Below are 16,266 nucleotides of genomic sequence, written 5' to 3' on the forward strand. Positions count from 1 at the left end.
CCTGCGCCACGCCCCGCCCCGCGCGACCCGGAACGGCATCGGCAGCGGGATCGGCAGCGGGAGCCAGCAGGGCCCGGCGTGCCCGGTGAGCAGCGGCCACATCGCTCTGTCACTTGTCGGGTTATCGGCCGGGGGCGGAGGGAGGAACGGAGAGAGAAGTGAAGGCGGGATGCGGGGCTGCCCTGCCCGGCTTCCCGGGCCGCCCCTGCACCCGCTGGGGCAGAGATGCTCCGCGGAGAGCCCGGGAGCTCCTGAGGGCCCGTGGAACGCACCCGGACCGCCCGGGAGCCGCGGTGCTGAGGCCCCTCGGAGGCCGCTGCGCAGCCGGCAGAGGCGCTCCCGGAGCGGCCGCAGGGCTGTGCGGAGCCGCTGGCACATCCGTGCTGGAAGCAGGGGCGGCCGGGGCTCGGGCTGTGCTGGACACACCCCTGCCCTGCCACCGCTGGTTGCCCTGAGTGGCTCTTAGGCCGCCAGGGACCCAGTGTTTGCTCAGTGGCGGCACAGCGGCGGTCTAGGGACTGGGACCATCACGGCTCCGCACATCTAAGCTCCGCCTTGTGCTTCTTTCATTATTTTCTGCAGCGTGAGCCGTCTTCTGTAGGTTGTCATCATCTATTGTCCTATTTTTTCCACTTGCTCAAAGTTTCTGAAATTTTGTAATGCAAACAATTCGTCTCTGAAGCTGAGAAATAGGGAGCCAGCATCCTGTTGCTTGACGCTGGCCTGCCAAAGTTGAAGTGAAGTGAAGCAAGGTGTTGGTAGGACAGGCACAGGAAATAGGGTTCTGAAATCCTCTCAGAACTCCCAGGAACTCAGTTCTAATGCAGTAAGTGTACCATACATTTTGCTTAATTTTCAGGAATATGTTAAGTGGTAATGGCTGCTCCTATGAGTATTCCAGTCAGTAGTTCTTCAGAAGTCGGTTGGGGTTGGGATTCAGGGTTTTTTGTGGTTTTTTTGTTTGGTTGTGGAGGAATGTTTAGTCAGCCGGTGGGGGGGGGATAGTTTTTGCTTTTTTGTTTTGTTTTCCTGGAAACACTGTCATTGGAACAGGGAGTGTGTTGTATGCACTTTATAGAGCACTTAGATTGTACTCACAAGTAAAAATCACCTAATATTTAGGTGGGAATAAATTTTAAATTTTGCCTTGTTTCTATATCTATGCATTAGAAAACTGACCTTTGCAACACTCTGTAAACCAGGTAGTAGCCTTTTTTGGCAATTCAGAAGGATAGGGAAGTTTTAGCAGAGAGCTTGAGAAACTTTCCCCAGTCATGCATGAAGAGCACCAGAGTAAAATTCCTATTTCCATTCACAGAGTCCTGAGCAAATTTCCAGTTTTGGTCGACTTTGAACACAGTCACTGGTATTTGCCTCGACCTCCTTCCCTTGATGATATAACAGGCTTTAATTTTTATTTTTTCTACTTAGAAGATCTTCTTTGATCCAATTATGAAAAGATGTTTAGAAAAGGAAAAAAGCGACACAGCAGCAGCAGTTCACAAAGCAGTGAAATCAGCACTAAAAGCAAGGTAAGCTGGATGTGGTGTTTATTTTCTTTGTGAAGCACTTGGGTTTGTTCCTAGTTAACAGTTCAGTGGTTCACTTGCACTGATGGTAGGATGTGATTTCCATAAAGTGCCATGTTCCACAAAGAGAACTTTCTACTTCCATTCCTCAGATTGTGTTATGAGAGTTAAAAATACCTATCAGTCATAAAGCCCATGTATTCTGAGATGAATACTCATTCACTTCCACACCAAATTGCACAAACACAAGATTTTCTCGCAGCACATACAAAGGTTTGAAGGAAAAACTAGTACATTTGTTCTTAAATTTTGTATTTAAGGACAGTGCCTGCTGCTAGGTATCAAGAATGAGTTTATTCTTCAGTACTTTTTGGTTTCTCAGTATCTCTAAAAGTATTCTTAATTTTGATTAATGTGTTCGTTTTGTCTGGTCGGTTTTAGATGATCATTTGAATATTCTGGATTTTCCAAGGTGCTCTTTCTTTTCCCCTTCACTGCTGTGCTGTTTTAGGTATTGGTGACAAGCATGCAGTTGTCAATTTCTTAATGTAAAATTGCAGTACCAGAAAAGTTTGGACATAACCCTAAGGTTTATTTTTCCTTTTTCTCTGGACATAACCTTAAGGTTCATTTTCTCTTCTGTCATTTCCTCTTCCTTTCAAAATATCTGTGGACTTCTCAAGGGTTCCTGAACTTTTATCAGTCCAATCTGCACTGAGGCAGAAAGATAACTTCAGGACAGAAACAGGTGGTACTGTTTTTCCTCCCCATTTTCCAGTGCTGCTGAAGTAACTAGAACATAAACTCTAGGGTTTAAAAAAAAAAAAAAAGACTCGAGGCAGGACATCTACAAGTTAATTGTTAACACATTCTCAGTAACTTTCTGATGATGATTTTTTTCTTAGTCTGTAGATTCCAGTCTTGGGGGACTTTCCAGATCTAGTACTGTAGCCAGCCTAGATACAGACTCCACAAAAAGTTCAGGTATGTAATCAGAGCTTGAGCAGGTATGGATGGAGCAGGATTAACTTTCTGTCTTTGTATAAAACAGCAGAAAATGGAAAAGCTTAAGATAGGTATTTTCAGTAATACTGAGTGAATCTGTTAGGTAGCCTGGTGACTTGTTGCAGGCACAGCCCTAGGCTTCTATTATTAATAATTCATCTAGGATTGAGTCACTGATTTTGAAGTAAAGTGTCTGAGGAAGAAAAACTTAGCTGTGCTACCAGTCTGTTACCAGCACAAGTCTTGTACAGCTTTTTGGATGGCTGTTTTCTGCTTTTTTAAGTTTACATTTGCACCAAAATAATGGAAATAAGATTTGATTTTGCTTGTTTTCAGTGGCCAGTGTATCACTGTTGGACCAAACAGTTAATTTGAAACAAATAGACCTCAAAAAGTAGAACCAGCTTTTTAATGTTTTTTATGGTTTTTTATGTTTTATGTTTTTTATGTTTTCTGATTCAAGGTTGTTAACTCTGAATTCGAATTGGCATAAACAGTGCTGTTTATACCAATATCATGTATGCATACAAAACTGTTGCCTTCACCAAGGGTCTGTTCTAAATCAATCCAGTACAGTTCATTAAAGAGGAGTTAATATATTGCGATAAGTGTTTGATGAAAGTCTGCAAAATTAGGGAATTTATGTTAGCCCTTTCAACAGCATTTAGAATAGCATTACAGTTCTGAAAGTCTTCAGAATGGCTTTGTTTTACTTTGTTGCAGGACAAAGCAATAGTAATTCTGATACATGTGCAGAATTCAGAGTTAAATATGTTGGTGCCATTGAAAAATTGAAATACAATGAGAGCAAAAGTCTTGAAGGGCCACTGGACTTGATAAATTACATAGATGTTGCACAGGTAAGTGGGTTACAAAAGGCAATACCAACAAAGTCAAAACATCTTAAACTTAGGTGTGGGGTTTTTTTATTTATCCTGTGGTTTGACATCTGTAAATTTTAGACTTAATTGAAGAAAGTGGCATACTTAACTATTAACCTAAGACTCTCAAAAGCCATCACAGTTCTATAATTTCAGGTGACTGGAGAAGATGCACCCACAGATCCATTCTGCAGAAGCAGGCTCAGAGCCAAGGCCCTTTTCATCAGTCCTTATTGAACAAGTCCCAGCTGAAAGTTGTTACATTGCCTCCAGCATGATCAGGATTAGTATCCAGGAAGGAATATCTCCCCAGATTCTTTAGTATTCTAAAAGTTTTCCCACAGAGGAAGATGTCAAGTTTCTGCAAGTTTCATCACTCATGAACCTATGACCGAAAAACCTGAATAATATTTGGGTCATCCTTGCCAAACTCTGGTTGCTTGTACTTACTTTTGTACTGAAAGCCATAACTGGTTGTTCTCATTAGGTGGCTGATGATATATTTTTAAAAGCACAGAATGTTGTTTTATTGTGCAGCAACTTGCCATTTCTGAATATTTGCTAAAACTATTTTTGCAGCCAGTGAAAGTGCTGCCAGTGGAACATGGATCACCTTGGGTCAGTGCAGCATGATAGGCCATGCATGATTTCTCAGCCAACCTGATTTGCCCACAGGCCCAAACTCTCCCCTGAGATTACAAATGCCTTTCTGGAACCTTGCGATATTTAGAGTAGAATAGAGCAGAATGGAATAGAGTGTTTCTGCTGGAAGGGAGCCACAGTGACCACCAGTCCAAACTGCCTGACCACTTCAGGGCTGACAAACTGTTAAACATGTTGTAAAGGGCATTGTCTAAGTGCTTCTTAAACACTTGTCAGGTTTGGGGCACCAACCACTTTTCTAGGAAGCCTGTTCAAGTGTCTGGTCACCCTCTCAGTAATGAAATGCCTCCAAATGTCCAGCCTCCTCTGAACGTATTTCACATAACCTTAAGAGAGTCAGGGTGAGCACTGGGCAGACCCCACAGAGCAGGATCTGAGCAGGGTTTGTGGTGGTGCTGACCCAGTGGATCCAAGTACACATAAATATGTTTTCTGTTATGTATCTTCATTGTTCATGTTCTTCTGTCTGCACTAAAGGCTTTTGTTTGTTTCCCTCCAAAGCAAGATGGAAAGTTACCTTTTGTTCCAGGTGAAGAGGAGTTTATTATGGGAGTTTCCAAATATGGCATTAAAGTTTCCACATCTGATCAGTATGTAAGTGCTTCACCCAACTTGTCTTTCTGATGAAAGTTGATAAGTGCTTTCATTTATTTCTCTGGTAGATGATCTGTGTGACCAAAATGTCATTTCTGGCTTTAAACAAAAGTGAAACAAACAAGCTCTCCCAGCAGCACTGCTTCATGTCATAGCTCCGCAGGCTGTGTTTTCCTGGATTTATGACAAAAAGCTGTTCCTTTTGAGATAGAGCACCAGACAAAAGGCAAGCAAGTCTTTTGTAACACTCTTTGGGCATCATTATTTCATGGGGGAAAGTAGTGTGACTATGGTGGCCAAGACCATAGGTTCCTCAGCCCAAGCTGGCAAGGCACTTCCTCTTGGTGTTTCTGTGAAGAGGGAAAAACAAAGGATGGGGTTTTTCTAAGAATACCTGAGTTGCCCAGCTCTTTTAAGTTCCATCCTTGCATTCCTAATCCAAGAGTTAGAGTTCACTTCAGCATTAAAACCTCATGATTCCACTTTATTGATCAAGCCTACTTTTTGTTTGCATCCTTTCCTACATGTAGTTTATTTTCGTTTAGTGCACTTCAAGTAGCTTCTTTGCTAAAAATAAAAATCCGGTCTCTTCCCCAGGGCCTTCCAGTTGCCATTGTGTAGCTTTGTGTTGCAGCCATGTGGTTTCCTTCTGGTTGCCCTCAGAGCCCCAGATATTATAAATACTTGGCCTTATGAAGCCTTGACCCATCAACAACCCAGCAATGCCTGTTCATGAAAGCCTCAAGTATGAGCACAGAGAATAGCATTGCTTAATAGTTGAATGCTCTGAAGAGAGCCAGAAAGTTTCCTTTGGTCCCTTCAGAAAATAAAACACTTGTCTCTAATGCCTGCGGGGAAGGGTAGTACTTGTTATTCAGACTTTGAATTATTTTGAATACTGTTTTTGCTCTCCTAAATTCTTAATTCTCATTAAAAACATAGGTTACACTATTATTTAAATTCCTTTGTGCTTTGATAAAGATCAAATAGCTAATTTAAGACTTTCATCCATTGCTTTTCTGTCTTGAAGTTGCCAGCTTGCGCAAGCAGATAAAGCCTTTTGTGGTTAAGCTAGCTTGCACCAACAATTTGTTGCATTGCATTGTTCCCCAAATTCTGACTTTTTGCACCTGTGTCACTGTAGGTATTTTAATTTGTCCTTCAGTGTGTTAGTTCACCAAATTCTTTTCACAGAGTTCCAGGATACTGGAAGGATGGGAAGAAATTAATTTACAAAAGACTGTACTCAAAAGAATTTTGTCATCCCTCTTTGAGTGATAATCCACATTATAGCAAGTTCCAAGCAAGTAACTCTCAAGGGTTGCTAGTAATTTGGTGAACAGTCTTGGCATCTTTCTTACAGAGATGGGAGGGTGGATGCAGTAAGCTCCAGGCAGGCTCCAGCTGCCCTGAGCATGGTTGATATTACTGATGGTGAGAGCAATGTGAGCAATGAGCTGAGCGAGCTTCAGGATGGAGATGTTTTTCAGCAAGGTGACCTTAGGGCTGTGGTGGAGGTCTCTCCCTCCAGGGTTCCAAGGTAGGCAGCAAGCTCACTGCCCCTTTTTACAGCTTCTGTATCAAAGTGGGCATTTCTTTAGGCCCTTCAGCTGACAGAGACAGCTCTTTGATGCCGTGAACACAGAAACACAGCTGTCTAGAATTCCTAAGACGCTGGAGATGGTATGACTGGAATAGACCAGATGAGTATGATCAGAGGGCAGGATTGCTGGAGAAGAAAGGCTTTGTGTAGGGTACATCTCCAGAGACCTTGTACTGGGTGTCTTCTACCCTCTGGAATGGCCAAAATCAGAAGTGTGGGAAATCCTGCAACTCTGATGGAGAGTAGATTTCTCCCAGATGAGATCTGTAGAAGAGTCAGGACACATCCTGTGGTTTAGGTCACCAGCAGCCTGGCTACAGCCACATGGCTACTGCCCCCCAAAGCAACTGACCTTGTCTATACTCTTTTCTGGGAACAGTTTCTTGTGTGTATCCTTACCAAGACTGAGACAGGGGAAGAAGACTGGGAAAGTAAGTTCTTTTAAGTTACCACTGTGCCAGAAGGACAGAGTGTCACACCTGTCACAGAGGCTGAGTGAGTGTTGGTAGAAAGTGAATGTGCACTTTCAGATTATGGCCAGGAATGTCACCATAGAATTATGGGAGGACCTGAGTTGGAAGGGGTCTGAAAGATGCTCTAGTTCCACCCCCCCACAATGGGCAGGGACACCTACTGCTAAACCAGGTTGCTCAAAGCCCCCTCTAACCTGACCTTGAACATTTCCAGGGATTGGGCATCCACAGCTTCTGAGCAACGTGTTCCAGTCCCTCACCACTCCAACAGTAAAGAATTTCTTACCTTCAATTCAGTAACCTACTATAAGCCTACTCTTTCAGTTTAAAGCCATTCAAATCCCCTTTTTGTCACTACATGCCCCTGTAAAATGTCCCTTTCCTGCTCTCTTGCTGACCCCCTTCAGGTACTGGAAGGTGTCCCAAAGTCTCCCCAAGAGCTTTCTCTTCTCCCTCTGAACAACTCTCTCAGCTTATCTTCATAGTCCACATAGGAATGCACTTCTGGAGTAGAAGCAAAAATTAAAGCTAAACTTGTGCTTAACCACCACTTTTTAAAATCTTGACTGAACTCTAAATTAAAAGAAAAAAAATTACCAAGGAAAACTTTTCTCCTTTAAATAAATCCAAAGTATTCTTTTGTAAGTAAGAATAAAAATGTGGAAAACTGAAATATCTGTTGCACTGCTCCAGACTAACTTTTATGTGCCATGTGCTTTCAGGATGTGTTACATAGACATGCTCTCTATTTGATTGTAAGGATGGTGTGCTATGATGATGGTCTGGGAGCAGGAAAAAGTTTACTGGCTTTGAAGACAACAGATGCAGCCTCTGAGGAATGCAGCCTTTGGGTATATCAGTGCAATAGTTTGGTAAGAGTTTATGCTTTCAGTATTTAAATTAGTTATTGGAATTCTGATTCCAGTAAAGGGAGATTCTAAAACTGAAGGCTCTTGTGAAGGCTTTTTGCCAGAAGGATTGCTTAATTTAAAAAAAAGGTATGAATGTGTGCTGGCTGAGGAGGGGAAAACAGCCCTGGTGCCTGCATTGGATCAGTTTTGAGGAAGACACCTACATTCCCTAAAATTGCCAGTGACTGTACTCACCTGAGAAAGCTCTGTCTAGTCTAAAGGGTGCTATGGCAGCACCTATGGACAACCTCCACTTGTACTTACAAACAAAACAAAAATCTCTTACGGTGTGGAGCAGGAAGGGATGGAGTAACAATTCTGGTAATAGAGCATTCAACCATATTTGTGAACAAGGGAGGTGATACCTTCTTATGAATAGGAGAATTCATTGTCAGGATGCTCTGATGACACTGACCCTTGGCTGGCAGTGCTGGAGGAACACAAAAAATGAGGTTCTGAATGCTGGTGCTCTGCAATGCTGATGTGGTTCAAAAGAGCTCACGTAATACAGCTCCTACGTGTCATTGCAGGCCAGACAGGTGATACCCGGGTCTCACTAAGCAAAATGCCTTAAATAAGTTTTGAGAAGTTTAGAAGTTCTTCAGAAGGTGTTAACATGCATGTTTGGGTTTTTTAGGAACAAGCACAAGCCATTTGCAAAGTGTTGTCTACAGCCTTTGATTCAGTTTTAATGTCGGAGAAGTCCTGATTTCCTTCGGCAGCAGCATTGGTGTGGGAGGCATCGGGCTCCTTGTGACACCACGGACAGCTTGGAGCCACACACCATCCCAGGAGAGACTTACTGTGCAAACAGCCTCACAACCTTGCACATGGTACTCTGGCATTCCCCAAACATGACTTGAAGATTCCATCTTCGGTGTCCAGGACATTACAGAATTTTATATTTAACACAATTTCTTTTTCCTAAATCATGTTTTGTATGTTAACGTCAATACTGCAGAAATGTAAAATAAAACTGACACTTGCTTCTGCCTTGTTGTCTGAGAAATAATTTGTTAATATAGACTTTGATTCTGCTTAACCCAGGTACTAGAAAACAAAAGAACAGTGGTAAAATGGAATTATTTGGTGCTTTACCCCTCTTAATTTAATCTCAGGTGTGCCAGCTACAGTTTTTCTGTTCAACTAAAGTTCATAAGTAGTACATTTTTCCTCAAGTGATACTTGCTTGTATTTGTCATTTTTATACATTAAAAAGAACAATATTGCATAAGCAATACAAGGGAACAGAAGAGAAGCAGAAAAGGTGATTTTAAAAGTAGTTTTATTTTTCCAGACATTTGACTGGTTAACAAGAGTAAAATTTATTAATCATGCTCTAATTATAAATCACTGCATCCAGGACATTGAAAATAAGAGTTGATTTTAGGTTATACAATATATACAGTTGCTCTGCAACTAAACAAAATAAAAACAACTGAATTGAATATTATACATCTCATAGCATTCTAAGCTGCATTTTAAGTGTCACTTGCTCCTTTTTAAACAGTTAACACAGCAACCTAATAGTCTGTCTATGAACAGATTTTTTGAATCAGATTTGAAAAGTTGTATGAAATATGCCAAAATTTTGGACTTAAAATTCTTAATTTTATATTATAAATAGATATCTACAGGCTCTAGAATTTCATTTTTCTCTGCCAGAGGAGAAAACCTTTTGAGAAACTCAGAAAATCAAGGGATAAATTTTGCGTAGCTGCTCTTTATTGGTCCTTGGGATTTTACCTGTCTGCACTGTTAGTGCTATTTAAATTGTAGTCTACAAGTTTCCTGGTCTTTAAGTGACCGGTGAACAAAGTTGTGACATTTTACTCTATTCCTCTTCTAGCAGAACTCAAGGGAAATTTGTATCATTTTTTATTGTTACGAATTGTTACATACACTATAAGATTCTGTGTTAAAAATACTGTACATTAGGAGATCTGTGCAAAATAATATGCCCATTTACTCTCTAGACTCTATCAGGGATAGAAACATACAAAATAGTGTTGCAAACTGAACGTATCAGTAAGTGAATAAAACTGTAGTGCTAAACTATTACTCTATCATTTTACTGGGACTTTGAAAATACAGACTAATTTGCTTCAACTTGCAATAAAAATATCTTGAAACATTCCAGTTTGTTCCCCATTTATACTGCAGCAACAGCATCTAGGAAGTGAAAGTTACACATCTATGTGGCTGTGCCCACACGCCTGAGAGGCATCAACCAACGGTACCATTCAGGAAGGGTGATACAGGGTGAGATCAGTGTTGCTCTTCCAGCATTTTTGCAACGTGGTTTTCCTCCAAATAAGCACAGATGTGGTGGCGGCCTGTTTTCCATTCCTTCCAATATGAAATGGCCAATTTAAGCACCACTTGCCAGAAATTCAAAGCTCTCTTGATAAATCTAGAGATACAATGTTCACATAACGTGATCAAAGCCAATGTGACCTAGACATTGATTTTCTGTATCCTATGCCTCAGTTGTTTCCTGTAGCATAAGCAAAACCTGGTACAATTTCACAATACACAAACATCAAAATGATGTCAGATCTGTATTGGTGTTTTAAATTCCATCAACCAACTGCAAACTCTCCATGGCCTAGCTTTTGTTCACGAATCAGCAAAACAAGTTTAACAACAGTGTAGCTACCATATATGTGGGTATTCTATATAAATACAGAGTGAGTTGGCAAACTATCATTGTTTGCAAGGTAGTGGCACACAAATTTCATAAACCAGAACATAATGTAGTGAAATCGTGAGGTGTCAGGTATCTTATTGATCAAGGATAATTACCTACATGTTCCACCAAATATGTTCTCTCTGCGAACACATTGCTGGATGATTTAAAGAAAATTCCAGAATTTAAAAACAAAGTCTTAATGCTATAATGAGACAAGCGTAAGAAATGTTCTGCAATCCATCATCATAGTTAAGTACATTTCAGGAAGTGCAGTTTTTAAATCCTTGAGTTAATGTAGTAACTCATTAATATTGCCATAGTTTAGTTAACCAGCAGTAGTCACATTAGATGACCAAAATGGATGTAACATACATAAAGAACATTCAAAAAACAGGTTCTACACACATGCAGCATAGAAAAACAAAACAGTCTCAAGCTCACAAAATTAGAACTATAAAGTTCGACGACTAACACAGATTTCAGATAACTTGAAGCAAATATCTACATCCATTCTGAAAGAAAGAAGTTTCTCCTGTGGTAAACTGAAGTACTTTTTCACTTTCACCTGGCCAAATACACATAATTAAAACAATTTCTTCTGCAACTGTTGGCATCCCTGATGACAGCCAGTATGGCAAACTACTGAATGAGTCCATTTCAGAACTACAGAGCAGCTTGCATGTTTTGGTTCCAACACTTCAAATGGTGTCAAGAACTGAATAAGCTCACTGCCCTGGTAGATGCACACACAATTTCTTTAACTGGGGAAGCAACACTGAACTGTTGTACTGTCATGTTACAAAAGGGAGATTTAAAATTACAGTGAATTGATCGATAAGAACATTCATAATGTTGTGATATTCAGACACGTGGATTTTGATTGTTAAAGCTTTTCAGTTCACCTTGAAAAATACAGGAAGAGTTGTTTTTATTTAAAAGTGTAAACTGCTTATGAGAAGTTTTCACATAGAAAAAAGTTTAAAAGTCCCCAAACCAGAACAATGGCAATAAAAAAGTAAGCTACAGTACCTAGGACTTGGGCAGTGCTAGTGCTCTGGCAAGGTGGCTGCGGATAGGTCGGTGAAATGAAATAGAACAAAACTTATTTCTGTGACTGCTGGAAATGAGAAATGTCTCCACTTATCAGTAGCAATCTAGTCAACAATAAAGTGCACAAATGATACAGGGAAAGCTCCTTTCCGACTGGGATCTCCATCAATATGACCAATCTGAAAGAGTCCAGATATTTTTCAAGTTAAATCTCGAAATGACATTTTGGTATCACCAAAATGAATACCAGTGACCTTCCTGCCTGTAGTACAAGCCTCCCACCAAATCTTTTCTGCAGTATGCTAATTTTCTTCTGCCAATAGGAAAATTCAGTCCTACAGGGTACATATTTTTCGGCTGTATGTTGGGTTTTTGTCAAATGCAAAAGTTTTATCCAGTTCTTTGAATATACAACATCTGACTGCAGTACCACTGCTACATAATTTCAGTGCAATCTGTAATGCCTGGCAGCCCACATTTGGCCACTGTTGAGTTGCTTCTTTAACCATCACTGTGAGGCAAAAGCATGAATCAAGCTTCAACAGTTTCAGGTTTTACATTCACCTATTTCTGCTTATACAACATTATTGTCAATTTAGATGCAATCTGAAGCTCTGTTCTTCACTAGCTAACAGATTAAGGCAAGTGTTTTCATGCACAATAATTTTCCAAGATTTTGCTTTAGTCAGTAAGACTCTGGGATGTAAAAACTTGAGATGGTTTCCCAGCTCAAAGAGACTCAGTCCTAGTCATCTGAAGACTGAGGACAAAATAAAGCTCTCCTCTGATGCTGTCCTGGGATGACTTTAGGGTGCTGTATTGTATTTTTATCCCCATTCATCTGTTTAGACCAGAAATAAGTTTTACACCTTTAAAACTAGATCTGAGAGCTAAAGGAGGCAGAAGGACAATTGGTGGAATGTCTACGGAGACTGTATTCAAAACACATAGATAAGAGCTTCCGCTCTCTTGGTGCGTGCTGTCTGCAGCACAGATAGTGAGCGGGACAGAGCCTTCCCTTGCTTTTAGTTGGTTTTTAGCTAGCTGAGGCAGACAAGTTCCCTGGACTGTGGCGTTTCTTTTTCTTGGAACTGTTCAGCCCTGCTTTGGATCAAAAACCCAGAAAAACACCGGGAGCTCACCCCTGTGGCCCACCGGGCCTGGGACGCGGCATTTCCAGCGCGGGAGGGACTGACAAGAGACTGAGCGAGCCGAGCTACGGCCCACAAAAAGGGCTCTCTGAATCTGCCATCTCTTCATTAATATTATTAATTTTTTCATGTCTGTGAGTACTTTGCTTGTTAAATAAACCATTTTTCCACTTTCCTTGAAGGAGGTGTATCTCCCAAACAGGTGGGGTGAAGGGCCACTGAATTCTGCCCCTTAGGGAACATCCCTTTGGAAGTTCCCTTCCAAGTTTGTCCCAAACCAAGACAGACACCCACTACATAGCACCTGTACAGCAGATTCTTAAATTGCTGGCACTCCCCCAAAAATCTTCTGGATCACAGAAACCATGTCCCCAGTGTACTGTGAGCCCACTAATCAAATTTCTTTCTTTTTTTTTTTTTCCTTCCCTGAGTGAGAAAAGCTAAAAGCAAGCTAAAAGCTTGTCTCAAGTTTGACATTTGAAATTTCATCTCCAGTTTCCATGAGATGAAACTATCTTTGTTATTTGGAAAACTAGCAGGGGATCTTCCAAACTAAGTATCAGCCTCTAAGATTTAATTTCTTTCTTTCAAAGTGTGTTGACAGAAAATGCAAAATACTCACCCACCACTCCTGATCTTCTTCACCATCAACAACAATAATATCTCCCTCTGCAAAAGTCAGCTCATCTGGGTTATCTGCTACACAGTTGTAAATTGCTTTTACTCTCTTGGGTTTAGTTTTTGACTGAAATGAAAAAAAACCCTGAAGGTAAATAATACAGCACAGAAGAGACAGAGTAGACTTGGAGGTTTTTAAAGAAGGTTTCAGAACTGCTTCCAACTGCTGTTTTTCATAGGTTAGAGTTCAGCTATATCTTTTATGCTGGGTGCTCATGCTTCAGGCTGAATCTGGCACCACCCAAAGCTTTTTGGAACCACTGTGCCAATAACATAGGCCATGTTTCCTTTAGAAATTCTCCATTTTGGCTCACCCAAACCTACAGAGGGGTCCCCCTCTGTCTTCAGAGCTCTACATCACTGCAGTGAGCATGATTTTGTTCAGAAGATGGGATGATCAAATTCTGTGCAAATGTAACAGCAGCAGCATTATCAGAGGGAGGCCTGAGCCACCTGGCAATATGCTCCTTCTTAATTTGCTAAACCCATTTCAGTAGTGTAAGAACCCACCAAAACATCCTCTGCCTCCCAGCAGTGCTCTGAGGCCTGGCAGCCATAGGAGTCTTTTGGGCAGCTCTTTCAAAGGTAAAGTTTAGTAAGGAGTTGCAATATTCCAGTTTGGCAGTGGGACTCAGTCCTAGCTACGTTCTGTGCAAAGTGATATCAAAATTGTTTCACTCTGGTTTTCCTCATTTCACACCTTTTCCAGTGCAAACCAGTCTGCTGCTGCATTTCTTTTCAGCCTCTTCATTCTCTGTTGCAGACCAACAATAATGCTGTCTACACAGTGTTCCCATGCAAAACAACCCAACAAGTGAAGAGGCTCAAGAGCTGGAGGCAGAGTGTAAAGCTTTCCACCATGAGTCCACCCTTTTCCCAGCCACAAGGAACAAAAATCTCCCCTTTCTACCCAAAAGTGTCAGAACAGAGGTGTAAGTGCCATTTAGGTCTGAGATTGCTGTTAATGCAGTGGCTGTTTGGGACAGAAGTTCCACATGGCATAAGGAAAAGATGGCCTCATCACCATACTGGAGTTCCCCCAGTGCCTGGTCCCAGTCTCTAGTTAGCTCAGCCATGGAACAGACAGATGAAAAGGAACAAGAGACCCCATTTACAACTCTCATTTTCTCCATCAGCAAAATGCCCTGCTGAGGACAGAACTGCCCAACTGTCTCTTACTGTGCCACTGTGCTGGAGCTGAGCACCATGCAGAGAAAAGAAGGAATGTGGATGGGAAAGGATAGAGGCAGCATGATTGTTATGTTCCTCTAGAAGCATTCATTTGTATTCTACAATAAATTGTATATAAATTTTAATATAAATAAAGCTATGGCCTTCCCAGGGTAGGCACACCCTGAGGCTCTCTCATCCCTGTGAGCTGCCAGCCTGCCACTGCAGCACAGCAATTTTTCCAGACACTCCCTCTCAGACAGATGACAGTCTGAACCACAACCACCTTTTTGGTCAAAAGGGAAAAGCTTCACATCAGTACAACAGTGATATAATGCCTAACTTCAAAGTGCAGTAATTACAGGTATTTCTTGTTCTTTAGAAGGCAAGGAAATTAAAATAGATCTCATTCCCAGAGGAATAAAATCTTCTAGGGAAATTTCCCATGAACCATTTTGAAACAAAATGGTTTCAAAAATCTAAATATCACATTGAGGGAAAAAAAAAAAAGAAATCAAAAGGTGAATCAGGAATTTCCACCTGCTAAACAGGCTATTGGGTATATGCACTGTGTAGGAGATAAGCCACTGGCTAAATGTGCATATACAAGTAGACCTGTCTTTTCTTTACTCAAGGAGCATTTCTGCATTTGTTCTCTAAACTTGGGCTGGCCTCTGGATTCCCTGGCAGGGTAAAGCCATAGCAAAAAAGCTAGGAGTATAAGGCTAAATGGAGCAATTTAGCCAAAGAACTTTAGCTAGACTGATCTAGCTAAAGCTCTTTAGCTGAGGGGCCCTTGACTAAATCACAGCTAAGATGCTTTAGCTAGATTAATTTAGCTAAAGCATCTTAACTAGCACACACTCCTGAGCCAGGTTTTCCCTTATTTCTCTGTCCTATGACAGAAGAAAATCACCCAACTGACTTGCTCAGTGACAGAATTCACCTTAATGAAGACACAGAGACAGCTGGAGAGTCAGATATGTTCTTCATATTATGTGCAATTAATATTAAACATTGAAGACACTGACTCCAAAACTAGCCAGCACAGCCCTTTCCTTCATAGCTAAATCAATTTGTCCCATTACAAAAAAAAAAAAAAAGAAAAAAAAAAAAAAGCGCAAAAAACAACTTCAATTTATCCAGGTTAGGAGCTGTTTCAGATGTGCTGGAAGGATATAACCAGTGCTTACACTTGAATCTCAGCACACACAACAGAAATTAAGATCAGAGTGCAGTAGCTTCACAAAGTTAATATGACAACACAAGCAATTTACACTACTTAGACCATTTAATTTTTTGTGGCCTAAAAAATGAAGGTTATTTTAATGCAAGACGGACAGCAACTTGGTTCAACAAGAGTGGGGGAGCCAAGAAACCAGAAAATTTTGTACTCCCAGCTAATGCAAGGTGATGCCTCTGAGGCTTCTCATCATCATCAGATGAGAAACAGGTAACAGGGGCTCTGTGGGCTCAAGACCAATGGCAAGGCTATGTACACAAACACACCGAACTCTGTCCTGGAGAGCTGCCATTTCAGTAGACATGGAAAAATTGAAGGGAGAGACACAGGGGACTGAAGGAAGCAGGTGTTTTCATTACAAGCCATTAACAAGACCATTGCAGAGCCTGGAACAGCACGTCTCCTACCTCTCTGCTTATTATTTACTACTGAAGCACACTCCTGCACAGAATGTGTGAAAATGCCCAGACTCAGTCACACACAGCATCTCGGAAATGTACAGGCTCTACATATTGTGATTTGCTTCTTGCAGAGATATACTGGCATGATCAAGGATATGGATCTTTTGCATCTCTCACACAAGAAAGCAACATAAAATTGAAACAAGGACCAAAGACCAAGTT

The 16,266-nt window shown here is 41.1% G+C and overlaps 2 protein-coding genes across 9 annotated transcripts in view; one reads left to right on the forward strand and one right to left on the reverse strand.

Annotated features, from left to right (window-relative positions):
• The first annotated feature begins 22 nt into the window (after nt 1-22).
• Nucleotides 23-8,634, forward strand: ITGB1BP1 (integrin subunit beta 1 binding protein 1). 6 transcript variants are annotated; one of them, XM_084202288.1, is made up of 7 exons: nt 23-85; nt 1,432-1,532; nt 2,435-2,513; nt 3,258-3,394; nt 4,556-4,672; nt 7,471-7,620; nt 8,297-8,634. In XM_084202288.1, exons 2-7 carry the CDS (start codon nt 1,461-1,463, stop codon nt 8,366-8,368), a joined length of 627 nt encoding a protein of 208 aa, XP_084058414.1. In that variant the 5' UTR covers nt 23-85; nt 1,432-1,460; the 3' UTR covers nt 8,369-8,634. The 6 variants fall into 6 exon arrangements, with proteins under 6 accessions (XP_084058414.1, XP_084058409.1, XP_084058411.1 ...); XM_084202283.1 differs by having other exon boundaries at nt 4,580-4,672; XM_084202284.1 differs by having other exon boundaries at nt 47-85; nt 1,435-1,532; nt 4,580-4,672.
• A 310-nt stretch (nt 8,635-8,944) lies between these two features.
• ASAP2 (ArfGAP with SH3 domain, ankyrin repeat and PH domain 2) overlaps nt 8,945-16,266 on the reverse strand; it is an 84,845-nt gene continuing 77,523 nt past the window's right edge. For all 3 annotated transcript variants that reach the window (XM_084202917.1, XM_084202916.1, XM_084202915.1), the window contains 2 exons: nt 13,175-13,297; nt 8,945-11,580 (listed from right to left, as the gene is read on the reverse strand). In XM_084202917.1, the coding sequence (XP_084059043.1) occupies nt 11,506-11,580; nt 13,175-13,297 (198 nt within the window). In that variant the 3' untranslated portion in view covers nt 8,945-11,505. The remainder of the gene's footprint in view (nt 11,581-13,174; nt 13,298-16,266) is intronic.

This window comes from Fringilla coelebs (genome assembly GCF_963513975.1).
Source record: "Fringilla coelebs genome assembly, chromosome: 3".
Lineage (NCBI taxonomy): Eukaryota > Metazoa > Chordata > Aves > Passeriformes > Fringillidae > Fringilla > Fringilla coelebs.

Excerpts from the sequence above, each read along its gene's own strand:
- ITGB1BP1 (XM_084202288.1), top strand. The coding sequence starts at position 1,461 with ATGTTTAGAAAAGGAAAAAAGCGACACAGCAGCAGCAGTTCACAAAGC. Across the intron at positions 1,533-2,434 it reads AAATCAGCACTAAAAGCAAG|TCTGTAGATTCCAGTCTTGG; the intron begins GTAAGCTGGATG and ends TTTTTTTCTTAG. Across the intron at positions 7,621-8,296 it reads TATATCAGTGCAATAGTTTG|GAACAAGCACAAGCCATTTG; the intron begins GTAAGAGTTTAT and ends TGGGTTTTTTAG.